At 36.5% G+C, this 15,809-nt stretch overlaps 1 protein-coding gene across 1 annotated transcript in view; it reads left to right on the forward strand.

Annotated features, from left to right (window-relative positions):
- Positions 1-15,809, forward strand: part of OLA1 (Obg-like ATPase 1) — a 98,784-nt gene that overhangs the window by 75,440 nt on the left and 7,535 nt on the right. The window contains exon 6 of the mRNA XM_010016888.1: positions 15,644-15,784. Coding sequence (XP_010015190.1) covers positions 15,644-15,784 — 141 coding nt within the window. The remainder of the gene's footprint in view (positions 1-15,643; positions 15,785-15,809) is intronic.

Consider the following 15,809-nt stretch of genomic DNA (forward strand, 5'->3'; position numbering starts at 1 on the left):
TTAATCTTGATATTAATTAGAATGAAATCCATGTACAAATTGCAGAAAACACTTGGTATATGCTTTTCATGATACATTGTGTCTCATATTCTGTAGCGATTTTAATTCTCAACTATAGTAGACATACGGAAAAGCAGAAAAAACCTTGGCTGTTACAAAGTTTTGTTTGAGCTTTTTAAACTGAGTGATTAGCAGAAATAATGACCCTGTCAGCCTTAATCACATTAAAATGTGGTTAACATCATTTAATTTTTTCCACTTAATATGCGAAAATTTCCAGTAGATTTGCAGTGAAGGCCATTGAAATTCCATTAGAACAAGAATAAAAATTTCAGGCATCATTTATTCAGAGAGGGAATAAAGGTCTCGACTGAAAACTGCTGAATCTTTCTATTAGGAAAACTATGAATCATTGCATTGAGCAGTACCTTCAGCTTCTATAGTACTGAAGCTGGGTTGCATCTGAATGAATGGAATGCATTTGTAGTGTGGTGCTTTTCTGAAAATTGAACTATATGAATTCTGCACAAATTCAGTAAGTGCTTTCTCCAGAAAGGATTATTATGTAGTATTTTATTACTGGCATTGAGCTGGGAAAGTACTTGTGGTTTAGGCATCTCATCACTCTGAAGTTTGAGGCTTTGCATTATTTTCATTAAAATGTTAAAAATTGACCCTCTTTCTGATTTATATGTAATGTATAGTTGTGCTTTCTTTGTGATAAATAGCAACACGGGCAGCTACATCTAGAATATTAAGTCATATTAAGTCTCCTGCATTCTTGGCATTTCTTGTTGCGTGCTCCACAGGAATGTACCAAATACACTAACTATATGAACATGTTAGAGAAACTATCAGCTGCATCTTTTTCTGAGATGCCGTGTTTGTTAGCTGTACCGTGTTTGTCTGCTCTATTTAGGTTCCCATTTTTTGTCCTTCACCTGCGTAAAGAGAAGATAATCATTTAGTAAGTGGAGGCACTAGAAGTACAACTCTATGTTCTGGGCTTTTCTAGTCTCTAGCAAAGGACTTGTATGGAATATTTCTTTGAAACAGATATTACACTATGTGTCTGATAAGGTATAATACCTTTATTGAATTATTTTTGTGTCTCTGGTACTTTAGTAACTATACAGTGAATTTGGTTTTTTCGGTTTTGGTTTTTAAATTGCATTTTGTTTCTGAGCCTATTTCATTTCAGCCTGTTACATAATTACTTTGTCCTGTTTCTAGTGGGAAGCATCATCAAAATACATTGGCTCTTTTCCACAAAACCAATTTTAAAATTTAAGTATTTGTATGATACATTTTTTAAACAAAACGTAAGAAAGTGCAGTGGTGAATTTGTAATGTAGTGCTAAATACTGTGAGATACACAGCAGCTAAAGAGTTTTTCTTTGAAATAGCTGTTACTAAACTTAGGAATTGAGCAGACCTAACAGGAATTTGGAAGTGCCTCTGATCCAAATGTGTCTACCTCTGTACAAGTGAAACTGAATAGGAGGTGGGTGCCTGGCCAAGGCCAGATTGTGTTAACCCCGCAAGTGAGATAAAAGGAAGTAGGAGTGTGGGAGTGACCAAAAGCCAGGCTAGGGGGAGGTGTGAATTGAATGACATGGTGGGGGGTTGCATTTGGAAGCATCTTGCAAAAGAGCTGTTGGACCAGGATGGAAAGCTTTGAAGACTGGAGAATGACATTGGGAAAAGAAACCGAACTGAGAGAATGTGAAGAACTATTGGATGGGATGGGAAAGTGGCCGTATTTTAGGAAGAAGGGTCAAAAGAGACTGTACTCACTAGATTTTTCTCCTTAAAAAACATGGCATGAAATTCAGAGGTACTATGTCTTTTTGTTTCTCTGCTCTTAGCAAGTATCTCTGACATCTTATAGCAGAACACCTTACCTCTTCTCAGCTTCTTGTCTGTTGAAGGGTGAATACTCACTGTAGATCCATTAGCTGAAAGATAGGTTTGTGTAATGGGTATGTAGTTGAGTACATTCAGTTTAGAATTTAACATGTTTATTGATAGCTCTTTTTGGAAATCGGAAATTATGTACAGCTATATTAAGTATCTCAATGTTGTAATAGGAAACACTTTGAAGTCAGAAAATGTCAGAATGAAGGTTGCCAATGCATTTCAGAATCCATGTCCTGCCCCAAAGGGTCGTCCACTCATGGCTGTACCAGGTGGCTCCCTTTCCTTTGCAACCAACCTTGTCTTGATCCATGCGAAAGACAGGCTAGCTCTTGAAGATGCAGTATAGGGTTGGATAGGAAAGAAGGCTTCTGATGATGCGACTCCCTTCCTCTGGAGCAATTCTTGATACTGATGTGGAATGGGAGGAGGACAAGGGATGGCTTTATGTTAAAGGCATTTTACATGACTGGAGATTTGGTGATTTCACTTCTGTCTCTTTCAGATTTCTGTTCGTGATGCCCAGTAAGAAAATTCCATTAAAATTTTCACACCATTTTAAGTAACCATGGTCTTAATTTTCTTCATTTGACCAATTAGGATATTGAAGTCCAGTGTTCTCATTAGTGCTATTTATAAAGTGTGTACCTTGCCCAAATTTTGAAATGACTTACTGCCGAGCTGTGATACAAGTACTGTAGCCTTGCCCATGCTCTCCTCGTGGGTGGTATTGGTACATGCTATTATGGGCTACTTTTAACCTTTATTTCATTGACTACATTTTATTTTGGAAGAGCAAAACTCATGAAGTTTTCCAAAAGGTTGAGTTCTGAAGTCTAGTTTTTCAAGAGTTAGGGTCTTGTTTCCTTGCAACAGTGGTCCCCAATTTGCATGCATCCTTTAAAAAGCACTGAGTGGTGCACTAAACAGCAGGTAGCGTATTTTGTGTCTTGGGAGGACTTTTTGCATAATGGTCAATCTGCCGGTCTGTTGCTGCTGGTCAGCTGGCTAGCTCCAGCCAAGTGGAATATGTGGTGTTAGAGTTCTTCATGCCTTTTGCCCAGTGGAGGTATTGGTTTTTACAAAACCTGTGGGAACTTGATTTGTATGAGTTTGCAACCTCCTTGTCCCCCTTTTGCATTTCTGTATAGCCTTTATGTCTTTCTGAATTCACGAAGTGTACTACTTCCTTGTAACTATATGGTAATCCCTAAATTACTGTAATCCCTCCTCTGCATTCAGTACAGACCCAGTTATTGTTGGTAGCTACATAGTATAATGACTTTCATAAATAAATTAATTTTTTCTTTTTTTTTTTTTTTAAACAGTAGCTGATTGTTTTGTACTTAGTACTGGGAGGCTGTTCACAGAACCTTGCTGCTGCCTTGGCTTGAAAATATTCTGCTTGTTTCCAGCCTATGTTTTTCCATGGCTGTCTTATTTCGTTGGTGGTTCTAGCAGCTTTGTCCTGTAGATTAAATGGAATATTATGTAACTGGTGTTTACCTCCAGTACTTATTTAAAGCAGGCATTATATTCTCTCCGTCTCTGTCATTTACATGAGGTTCTCATTCCTCCGATAAACTTAGACCTGTTCTGAATTTGTCTGACCACAGCTGCACATAGTATCCCACATGCTTTTATGAATACCTTATATGCAGATGTAATGCATCCTGTTAAATGGAGGGAAGCATTTCCAGTAGGATCTGTAGTTTACATTTGTCTTTTCCCTGTTGCATTTTCCTGGTGGCTTAGGGTTGCCCTGAAGAGTACTAACCCATAGTGATCCCCTTCTTTGTCACTTCCAACTGGTTGTAATGATGGTGATTTTCCTTGAGGAAGATGTCTCCTGCTCTTGCATTGAGCGTAAACTTTGCAGGCAAGTAATGCTTATGTCAAGGTCATTAGCATATCTAAACAAGATCAGTTGTAAGTTTGATCCTTGTGAAACTTGGTTAATGGTATCTTTAAACACCAATTTGTTCTCCTGTTAACAGGTCCAGTGCACTACTCAGTACATGGTCTGTACAAATCCACTTTCCCCTCTTCTCTAGCTGAATAAGTAGTTTCACACAGTACGCTATCAAACGCTTTATAGATTTATTCCTCCTGCATAGAAAATCATATGTCATATCAATGAGAGAATAAATTTATCAGGGCATACTTTATTTTTTCCTTTAAACCAAATTACTTGTGTTTACCAAGGTTATTTTCTGTGATCATTTCTTCTTTGATGGTGTCATTGCTCAAAAAAAGTAAAACTAAAATGGCACCATCTCTGTTGATTAAATGACTCTTTGGTGGGGAAATGGATAGACTATCATGTCTCAGGATAACTGCCCACTATGATTTTTTAGTATTTTCCTTTGTCTAGGTCTGCTTTTAACTATATATTCCTCACTAGTGCTCTTGCCTGTTGAGCAGGCCTTTTCCAATCTTAATTCTATGGCACTTCTAAAATAGAAGAAGAATCCATTTGAGCACTAAAATAGGAATGGTGCTTTTCATTGGTTATTGAAACTATTCTTACAATTCATGTGCTAGAAGAGTGTGAGTGCTTTAAGCAAATAAAGTGTTTCTAATGGTAAGAAAAAATCTGGGTGCAAGTTGAATAAGTCGCATTTTCCCTATTGCTTTGGGTGTATGTATTATTTGAGTCTTCAGTTGCATGATTGGGTGAAGTGTTTTCAACTGCTGTTTCAGGTAGAAAGGATGAATATACAGAAAGTAGAAAGGCTCCTAGAAGTCTAGATTTTTTTTTTTTTTTTTTTACTTGGGAGCTGATTAATGTTTTAAATTAATTTTTAATGGCAATGCACATTTATGTGTTAGGTTTTTTCTTTTTCGGTGTAACTGTAGATCAGACCACATTCCTTATAATATATCCTGTGCATATTCGAACTACTTTGAAAAGTGAAATGATGTGATGTTTAGCTACAGAGAAATGTCAAAAACAATGCATTTATATGATATGAAAGATTTGCAAGTGCAAGCTAGCAATTGATAGTAATATTATAATTAGCTCTTTATACAGCCTGTTTTTTATTCATGAACATTTTCATTTATGTTGACAACTATCATGTATGCCACCACACATGCAGCCTGTTCTTTACTCAGAAGACACGGAACATGAATTAGTATGTTTTGGGGCTTACGTTCTGACTTTCTATTGAAAGATGGTTTCTAGTCCAAGTCATAAAAATTAAAGTAGATTGCATTTTAGCTTTGTTTTTTTAATCCCATTGTTGTTAATACTGGGGTTTGTAAGGGTAAAACATACTACAGAGCACTTCAAGGTGGAACTTCTTTTTAGTCAAATGACTTTTTTGTTGCTAAAATTCCTGGGGCCATTGAGAGTATCCTAATTCCATAATCAATAAGAAAATGAAGATTAGTTAGGTAAACTAGTAGTTTGATAATAAATCAAATACTCTTATTCCGTGGGTGGGTCTGTGCAAAACTTATTTGCAAACACAAAACTAAAATTTATTTCTGTCAGAAATGTACTTTGTCATTCCATTTCAGCCATAAAAATCTTTGAATCTAGCAGATCCTGTACAGTCTGTCAGATAAACTGAGCATAATTTCAGCCACTGATCCAGATACTTATTCCTGCTTCTGAAAAAAAAATCAAAGTTAGTGTTCCCTTGGGACAAGTGTGTTTTAGTAGATGATTCAGATACGGTCGTTTTTTGTTTGTTGTGTTTTTTTATTTCGCCATAGTAAACAGACTGTGTCTGTAGAATTGAACATTTTTGTGACAGCTGTTCACATTAGTGAAGTGCATTTCATACAAGGCATCTCTGCACACTGTGAAAATCCCTAACTCATTTAGTGTTTTACTTGGGCATGGATGTGTTCATATGACAGTACAGAGTATGCTGTTGTATTTATTAGACAGCATTTTGAAGAAATGTATCAGCAGGAGGTAAGACTGAGGCACGCCACATAATTTTTCATAAGGATCTTTGGCACGTATGGGAAGGGTTTGTTTCTGAAGCAGCCTATGAAAACAGGAGAGGGAAGATACTTTAAGAAGAGTGAGAACAGAAGCCCTAATTTGAGTGGACTACCCCCAGAAGAGCCTCCTACTTCATTAACTGTATAGAGAGCAGAGTGATATTAGGTATCTAAATCAGCTGTCTGAAATGAAGCCTTGTATTCTTTGAGTTGCTGTAGTTTGAATATTAACCATTCAACTAAATAACTCTTTCATTGTTATACTGCGAGTTTGGATGATGTTCTTTCTCTGGATAAGTATCAAAGTTAATATTCCAGCCTAATAACAAGTTTGGTCTTTTCCTCATTAAAATCCCCATAACTTAGTCCAGTATCACCAGCTTTTTTGACTCTTATTACTAGTCTCATTAAAATAGTTTCTTGAAATGTCACTCATAGTCTTGTGTGATCACAAAATGTTAGTATTTGATAATGATCCAAGGGGGCAGGGGGAATAAACAGGGTTTATCATTTTAAACCTAATGCTCTTACTGTGGTATAATATTTGACTCTTGCAATTTTTATACTTACATAGATTTTAAAAACTGATGGAGGAGGAACAGTCATGTGAATTCTGTGGTCTGGGGAGGCTCTGCAATTAAGATCACACAGTCATTCTGGAGAAGCAAGGGGGGGTGTCTCCTATCGTGTGTGAGCAGGGGAGGATGTTTCATTAAGAGAACTAGGGAAGACTATTCTGACCCAGATTGTTTAGGTTTCATTAAGTTGTTGTGTGACATTAGCAAAAGCCAAAATTAACATGTGTTGCAGTCTGCATTTGTGTTACTCATTGCAGGATTTTTAATTAGCACTAGTAGAATATATTCCAAATTACTCTTTATAGTGTCTTATTTCAAGTGTTAGTATATATTTATTTCATTACACAAGAGATTTACATAGATCATATTTTTGGGGGGAGTATGTATTTGCTTGTGTACACACAGTACATAGAAGAATCAAAGATTATAAATTTTAAATGGTGCTGTCGATTGTACATTTCATGTAAAGTTTCTCATGTTAATGCATCACTTTTTAAAAAATCAAATGTTCTATTTATGCATGGTTTATTTTTTTTTATTTTGTCAAGAGACAAAAGTTAAAGTTCTCACGCCATAATGTAAACCTGACTATGGAATGGGGATCCCTCCTGCAGTAGTATTTCAATAATAATAATTTTGCCCATAAGTCCTGTGATTGAGATTTGTTCCTTCTGCTATATTTTATGAACGAGCATTTGTTAAATTATTTTGTTATAGATAACCTTGCAAACCATGGCATTTTATAAATGTTAGCAGAAAGAACAACAAGATGTGACTTTCCAAAGGCTTCTTTTTGTCCAAAGGGTAAGTGCTGCAAGGGGAGCCTGTTATGCCCGTAACTGAAATGTAATGTGCCCAATTTGTTGCAGTCTGCATTGTTATGCAGTTTCGTCAGTAGTTCAGTCTTGACTGTGCTTGATCCTTGCTGACAGCAACAGCCATGTCTTTTTTTGTCTTTTTTCTTTTCTTGAGTTAAGGCAGAATTAATTTTCACAATTGGCAGACCAAGGAGAACTAGAGACTGTAAGCCTTTCACATACCAGCACATGCTGTAGCAGGTGCTACAGCAGCAATGTAGTACTGTTTTCATTATTGTTTAAGTCATAATTGGTTTTGGTCACCCTAATGGGGACCATAGTTTGGATAAAGAGATATGACTGAAGTCTTGAAAATTAGATCAGAAACAAATGTTTTAAAAATGGATTTCAACATCTTTCTGCTTCATGAATGATGCTTCTTACAAAGGTTTAAAATAGGGTTACCATGACTGACCCTTTGTTAGATGGAATTTGTTTTAAAAAATCTTTTCCTACTGCAGCTCTGTATTGATTAGGAGAAAAAATTATTCTGGATTCATTTACCTCTTTCTCTCTGTCTTTCCACCATCTTGATATTTTTGAATTCAAATTTGGTTGTAGGTCATCAACTTGATTTTCCTACTATGTATGCCTGATTTCTCTTAGTTATAGAAGAATTTTGTCCATTAACTACTGCCTGTACTTGATATACAGGTAATATCATGTTCACTAGTATTACTTCTTTCACAGTTCCAACAGCTTGCAAACCCAAACAGCTAAACAAGTTTCGTATCAGTTAAGCCAAATCTTTATATGAAGTATGTTCAAAAAGTGGTCAGTAGTATAAAGTTTTAAGTCAAGTATAATGTCCTTACGTGTGTTCGACATACCATTAAACAGCACATACCTCCAGGTAGTTTTCTAGGCTAGATAAACTGAGAAGTGTATAATACTACCATATTATCTTAGATAATTTGTTAACAGACTTATATCTGGAGGGCAGGAAGTGCTTTTATATGAATTTCTGGAATATTGCCTTGATTTTTTTTTTTTTTGTCCTTGTCACCTGACACTGTTTTTTGCCTATTTTTGAGTGATCTCATGTAGGACAATTTTTGCTCAGGAGTCATGCCTTATACAAGCATTCTCCAATAATAAACACCTAAATTTCTGATTGAGCTTGGCTTCCTGGCATTGCTGGTTTTTGGGTGGCAGGCTAATTTAAGGCACTCCTGTCCTTAACAGTCTTCACCTGGTCCTGCACCACCCTTCCTTCAGTTACATTGGCACAACCACTTGTAAGGATACATGGGAAAGTGAATTAGTTCACCTTAAGGGAATGGTGGAAAGGGGAGGTATGACAGAAATAAATTCTCCCTCTCAAAACTGCTCTTTGCCAGATTATTTTTGTTAGTGAATAGCTTGAGTGTGCCTGCAGGGAGTGCTGGTCCCTGCTCCGTATGCAGCTGGTAGCAGAAAAGTAAGTGTAATATCTGGATGGATAAGGAATGGGATGAGAAGCTCATGTCCAGATTATGAAAATATTTAGCATTGGGGGTGCAACATGAACTAAATTAGTAGGTGTAATACTGATCACCCCCTCTAACAAATAATTTTGCAGCGTTACAGGGGATTTAAGATAATGGCCATGATGAAGATCAAGGCTCTGGAAAAACTTGCTTTGACACACATGAGGCAGAGAGCCTGGGATTACTTACATTTCAAAGGAGACTGTTAAGGAAAGTTATAAACCGATCTATAATAAATGGCAAATGACAGTGTTGATCAGGAACTGCTATTCTTCTTTTCTTGATACAGTATCAGTTGAAATTGTAATGAAGTTAAGAAGTGTGAAATCCAGATCTGGTAGAATTAAAGTATTTAATTCTGGTAGAATTAAATACTTTATACACCTATTCTGTCATAAGATTCCTGGTATCATGAGGTGTGTCACTAGTCCCTGAAAATGTGGTAAAGAATTTTAAGGACTACTACGCTGCATGTTTCAAGGCTCGCATCAATCTGTGTTGGGAGATGAGGACATCTAATACATGAGATAGGTTCTCCACATTGTTCTTTTGTAAGGTTCATCTGAATGCAGTGACTAAATGCTGGAGGGAACACAGACATTGGACTCTAGGAAAGTATTGAAGAACTTTACACATTTAGGATACAAAGGATAAATAAAGTTCTGAGTTCCTAAAACTCTTCTGAGGGGCTAAGAGGAGGCTCCTGGCCAGGGAGCAGCCTAGCATGTGGAGGCAGTGCTTTTGTTCTGAAATGTTACTGGAAAGTATTTGCAGGAGAGGGGTGCGGGTTAGGAAAGAGCCAATTTAAGGATTCCTGAATTCCACCTGGCCATCTGGGAACAGGGAGTAAAAAAAATAAGTTTGTAAATGTCACTGATGATTTGAAACAGGATTGCCTTGGTCAGTAAAAGGTGCTCCCAAACCTCACATAGATTTGTTGTCTTCATAAGCAGCAAACTGTCATGGTGGAGAAGCAAGTACCTTTATATTCTTTAATGTTTTCCTGTTTAGTCTTCTTTTCTCTTTGTGTAGTGCAAGAAGAAAGGGATACCCTAAAAAGGCAGGTAGCAATAAAGAGTTACAGCATGTTAATCTGTTCGAGTATCACCTGTGCCTTCTGTTTCCTGTTCTTAAGTTCTGCCACTGGCATATTTTGGGTATACTTTGGTTTCATAATTTACACCATTCCGTTCTTCATTGATTATATAAATATGGAATTAGTGAAGGTGTGAACGTTTCTTATTTATATAAGACTACATATTCATATATATAGATATATGTACAGCACTAAGGACAGTGTGATCTGATCTTTATGGAGTCAGTGCATACTAACAGAACAGAAGGGAAGGATAACACCTATGCCCTTTGTCATGCAGTATTGGTGCTTAGGTAAATTAAATCTTCCTCTCTCATCCCACCAAATCAGCTAAACGTACTGGTATTCATAGTAGAATGTTTTGGGACCTGGCAAAAGCCAATAATTGTTGCCTAATTCATCATCATTTTAGATAACTTCTGAATAATGGGTGAGGCTTCAAAAGGCAAAAGAAAAGCCATAAAGAGGTAAAAAGAAACAAAACATTTTGAAGTCAGTGAATTTTCCTTTAATTTCAGGAAAGATATTGGAACAATTCAACTGTTTTTAATCACCTAGAAGCAGCCCAGTTGTCTTCACGAATTTATTTCGGCTATTTATGACTTACCTAAATTGTCAGATGACTTAATATTTTTTTGTGATACACTTAATGGTCTTGCATGTAGAGAAAAAATATGTTTTACTACATATTGGTATTTTTATTAAGCCTTTAAAGGTTTCAATGCCTTACAAGAGTCTCATAAACAAGAAAGAAAAATTGGCTAGATGGAAACTACTGGCAGTTGAATGTGCAAGACTGGTTAGAAGACAATACACAGAGCATAGTTATCAGTGGCTCACTTTCCAAATGGAAGAACATCTCATTATGAAATCTGCAGAAGCGGCTTCTAGTTGAATACTGTTATGTATTTCCATTAATGAGCTGGATGATGAGCATTCTTGTTAAATCTGTAGATGACCCCAAACTACATGATGTCCAGGTATGTATAGAACAAAACTGAAATTTAAGAGCATCTCAATAAATGGACAAGATCATTAGGGGAAAAAAGAGCTAGGGTGCAACTTCTGAGAAGGATTTTATGTAGGAATAATAAACTATGCAAATACAATATTAAGAATAGCCAGTCGAGCAGGGTCATACAGTAAGTTATAAACTGAACATGAGATAATGTTACAGTGCTGTCACAAAAAAAGTAAATATTGGGTTTTATAAACAGGATGATCACCTGAAAAATGTATGAGTTAATTCTGTAGCTATTTTTAATGCTTGTAAGACATTATTGTTGAGAGCTTCCAGGAACTTTTAGACCGATTAGAGAGATTCCAGAAAAAGTTTCAAAGTTTAGAAGTAATACTTGGCTTACAAGGAAAGCTCAAAATAAAAAATAAAAAAAAAAAAAAAAGACTTAGGTTTTAAGAATGTAAAATGCTGCTGTATAGCAGTAGGGAGTGGGTATTCCCAGATCATAGTGTATAGGCTCAGTTAAACTAATACGTTTAAATCGAAATTAAGATGGCTTAGGCTACACATACAGAAAACTTCTCAACACTGGGGAAAAAAGCACTAAACAGATTGAGTTTGGAAGGTTTGAAAAATTCAGGATTGCCCAAGAATGCCATCAGGAAGAGCCTGTTGGAATTGCTGGGTCCTCTTCTTCTCACTCCTATCTGTAGGTCTTTTTTTTAGTCTTTTGTATATTTTGATCAATTAGTTTGATCTTACCTCATTATTTGCATTTGTTTCTTTCCTTCTTGCAGTGCTGCCTGGTTTTTTTTCTTCTTCCCTGCCATGTTGGTTTGTTTCTGCTGGTTTCCACTCATAGTTAGGTGTAAAACAGAAAAACAGTTGTTTCCCTTCCATAAGATAGATGGGGTTTTTTTTGGTCTTGCTTGTACAAAAGCATCCTCTCTCAAGAGTCACCTTTCTTCTCAGGGGTCAGTTTTTCAGATCATCTTGTGTTGCAGGTGTCCACTGAGCTTACGTTCTCTCTGCAGTTTCTCTCTTCCATCACTACTTCTGATTTCCATCTGAACTCTGTCTCTGCTCCCAGCTGGATCTCTCATGTGAAACTCTGCCAAATATCGATTTGTATTTAATGTACATTCTGCAACTTTTGTACCTCTTTATTTCAGTTGTCTGCAGGTTTTTGTTTCTTCTGCCTCCGGAACAATCCCCATTTTAAAGTGAAGGCATTCCCTTCTGCACAACGCCCCTTTCTGGTGCTCTTTGCTTATTGGCTTTTCTTAGTGATTGCCCTCATTTTCAAACCTTTCTCTGAGGTCTGTTCTACATCCTGATTAAAGTATCAGGAGCTGACTCTGGTAGTTGTCCTGATCCTTCGTGCTTGAAGTCATTGGCTTCTTTCATTTACTTTTTCCTTGTCAGGCTGATGCAGAGTTAAAAACTGGAATGCCCTGAAATGACAGCTTTGTTAAATTTTGGAATCTAGTAGAGGCAAGAAAACCTCTTGGTCTTCATAGCTTTTCTGAATTAGCAGTAGATATGCTGACATGTGTTTGTCTTTCCTTATGTCCTCATGAGCTAACAATAACAGTGTTAGGTGCAGGTGAGCATCTTAGTTCTTCTTGGCTGTTTTCCTTGGTCAGAATTTTGGGTACTGCCTTTGCATGCAAATTGTTCACATTCGGTTTTGTTCTTGTCTCTCTTATTCTTGTGTTACTTTTTTACACAGTTGTCTTTTCTATTGAGTTTTCAATTAAGATTTTACGTAAGATTTTCTTTTTGCCATCTCAGAATGAATGATTGTCTTACTGTCTCTTGGGTCTATATTTTTTTTTCCAGAAAGGATATTTTGTCCATTTTTGGCAAATAGAATAGAATTTCTATTCAGGAACCCTCTGTTGTTGCTGTTGGCATGCTTCTCTCCACAGAGCCACCTGGAGGAAAGAAACCAGCCACCTTGATAGGGGAAGGCTGTTGGATGTCCAGAAGTGCTCCAAGACATCCCGTGCTATTATTACTGAGCAGTACTAGAATAAGCCTTTCTTCTTTTCACTTTGTGTTCCATAATCAGAATTTAGTTTTAACTCTACTAATAACATCGGTTTTAGAAACCTGAAGAAGAAAGAGGATATTTTAAATGGCTTTTAGCGTGTACGCTGTTTTCAAATAGTTCCCAGTTTTTTGCACTATTACTTGATTGATTATTAGTCAAGCATTTTTGCTTTGGGAAAAATTTCATTTAGAAATATACCATTATTTGTATTTGAGTATTTACTTTTATGTTTGTTTATTTTGATGACCATTAGGGGAATTCCTTGGTACTTTTTAGTAATTCGTGTGACACTGAAAGTCACAAAAGTGAAAGACTCGGGCAGAGAACCTGACTGTCTGTTCAGAGTGGGATGCAGTACCTTATTCTTTTAGTGAGGCTGTAGCAGGTCTGATGTCAGTCACTTCAGAGACCTTTAGACCTCAGTGCTCATTTATTGCTAAAATGTACGAGCTCTGCTCCTGCATTATGAAGATCATCTGTCAACACTTTGAGATATTCTCCTTTGTTATTAAGCTTGTGATGCTCTACACTGTCAGGTTTTTTGCCAATTATAGTTAAGGTACAATGGTGTATTCACTGGATCAAAGTCTCGCACTGGCGGTAGAGGAATGATTTGTAAGTCTTTATTCATCTGAATCGTACAATAGAATACCTGAGGAATGCAAATAATCCCTCTAAGGACTCAATAGAAAAGCTGTTAAAATGACAGTCTAAGACTATTATTATTCTGAATTGGTGTTTTAGCCAAAGTAATTATTTCTTATCTTGTTGTTCCACAATAGTTCTTAGTTTGTTAGTTAGGATGACCATATTTACCAAACAGAATTCGAATCCAATTTTTAACATTACTTTTACGCTCATTTCACTTTTTCAAGTTCATGTGTTTCATTCTCTCTTTCACTTGGTATGCTATTTAGTTAGTCCAGAGACCAATGTTAGATACTTTCTCTTAAAAAATAAATAAAAATGATGTATGCACAGATGTTGAAGTACACTTATGAATAGCATATCCATTTCTAGATACATTTTCTGTAAAAGGTTCATGTTTATAAGCTCTGAACTTTGATATCCCGTTTGTTAGCCAAAATCAATTAGTTTACTACAAATGTTGGATTTAGAAAGTGCTGTTAAATGTCACATGTCACATTTCAGAAACGCACCTTAATTGTGATTTTTCAGTTCAGACGTTTCTGAAGGCAATAGTGTTTCAGTATCAGTCCTGGATACCAGACTGTATTTTCATTGGGTGATGGCAGGACAAAAAGATTAGTATAATGAGGATTGAAAACCACTGATGGGGTATTTACATAAGTAAATGATAGAAGGCCAGCCTTATGTAACAAACGTGTGAAAACTGTTGAGTGAACTTTTATATTCTTTGTCCCATCTAAAGCCCTACTCAGTGGGCCATGCACTTAATCTCATAATAGCTCTGATCCCCTGCTATTTTCTTTGACAAATGTGTGTTGATGAACTTGTGGTTCAGTTCATTTTTTTCTGAAGTGACATTTGCATTGATTATTTAAAGGTTTGCAGGCCACAGTTTCAAAGCACTTTAGTATAATAGCAGTTAAAACCTTAGTCTAAATCTTGAAGATTAGCAGGACTAAGAAAAAGAACTCAGCAAGCATAAAATCCTGTGCTGTATGGTGGGTGCTTCAGGTCTGAAACATCTACAGCACCCAAACTACTGTATTTTGTACTTTGATTCTTAGTGCATAGGGAGTATTCCCATGCCTCTTGTGTTTTCTTGCTGAGCATACAGAATTGTCATTCTTACCATTCGCACCTATTCAGAAATAGTGCCCTATAAATAACATTGAACTCCTTACAGGTAATTTATGAATGTCTCTATTACATTTAAAGTAAATAGTACTTGCAGTCATGAATGTGATGCATGTGCTTAAAGATTGTTTAAACATCAGCTATTGCTGCAGAAATTTTCTTGATTTTAGTAAGATACTGAATGTTCAAAAACTTAACACCATATATCTGTAACTCTAAATTTGTAGTTTCATTCAACTAAAAAAATGCATTAACTGTACAGCAAACTATTACTGATGCTGCCAGCTATTGAAGATGAAAAGAAATTGGAAATTTTATTCTTTATTTAAAAGAATAATAGTAGTATAATATCTAGAAGCTTTGTCCTGGGGAGAGTAGAAAGGTGGGAGAAACAAGCAGAAACACAACCCGGTATTCATTAGTTATGGCATTCTCCAAGATCAATAGCCAGAAAAAGCAGGATGCGCTTGCTCTCTGGGAGTTTATAGAGTGTAGTGTTTTTTTCTGTCTGCTACTGTCAGCTCCCCTAGCCACTGAGATGCTTTTGGGGGGCAGGGAGAAAGTCAGAGGGAGAATTGAAGACACCCCAGTTGTACTGCATTTGATAAATATCACTCTTGGAAGTCTCAGAAAAATGTACATCCACAGATCTACAAAGTTTTATTTGGTTAGCATTTTAGGTTGCAAGTATTTAACCTCTACCAAAAACCTGTATGTCTCAAATTATACCCATTTCTGATAGAGTAAATGCCAAACAGAAACCAAGAAACAGTGAAATGTTAATGGAGTACACCTGAAGCAATTGCTGCCTGTTAATGCCTTGACCTTGGAAAGCAATACACAAAAAGATGGCATCATAAATCCGTGCAATTCTTATGAATATGTATGTGCTACTTGATAATAATGAATGTGGTACAGCCATGCATGCACTACAAGATAATGTTGTGCCCTTTGTTGTCTACAGGTTGATAAAAATTAAAGAGTGGGTGGACAAGCACGACCCGGGTGCTTTGGTCATTCCTTTTAGTGGGGCCTTGGAACTCAAGTTGCAAGATATGAGTGCTGAGGAGAAACAGAAGTATCTGGAAGAGAACATGACACAAAGGTTAATTAGCATTCATTTTCCCTAC

The sequence above is a fragment of the Nestor notabilis genome, unplaced genomic scaffold, assembly GCF_000696875.1.
Source record: "Nestor notabilis isolate BGI_N333 unplaced genomic scaffold, ASM69687v1 scaffold15876, whole genome shotgun sequence".
In the NCBI taxonomy this organism is placed as follows: Eukaryota; Metazoa; Chordata; class Aves; order Psittaciformes; family Psittacidae; genus Nestor; species Nestor notabilis.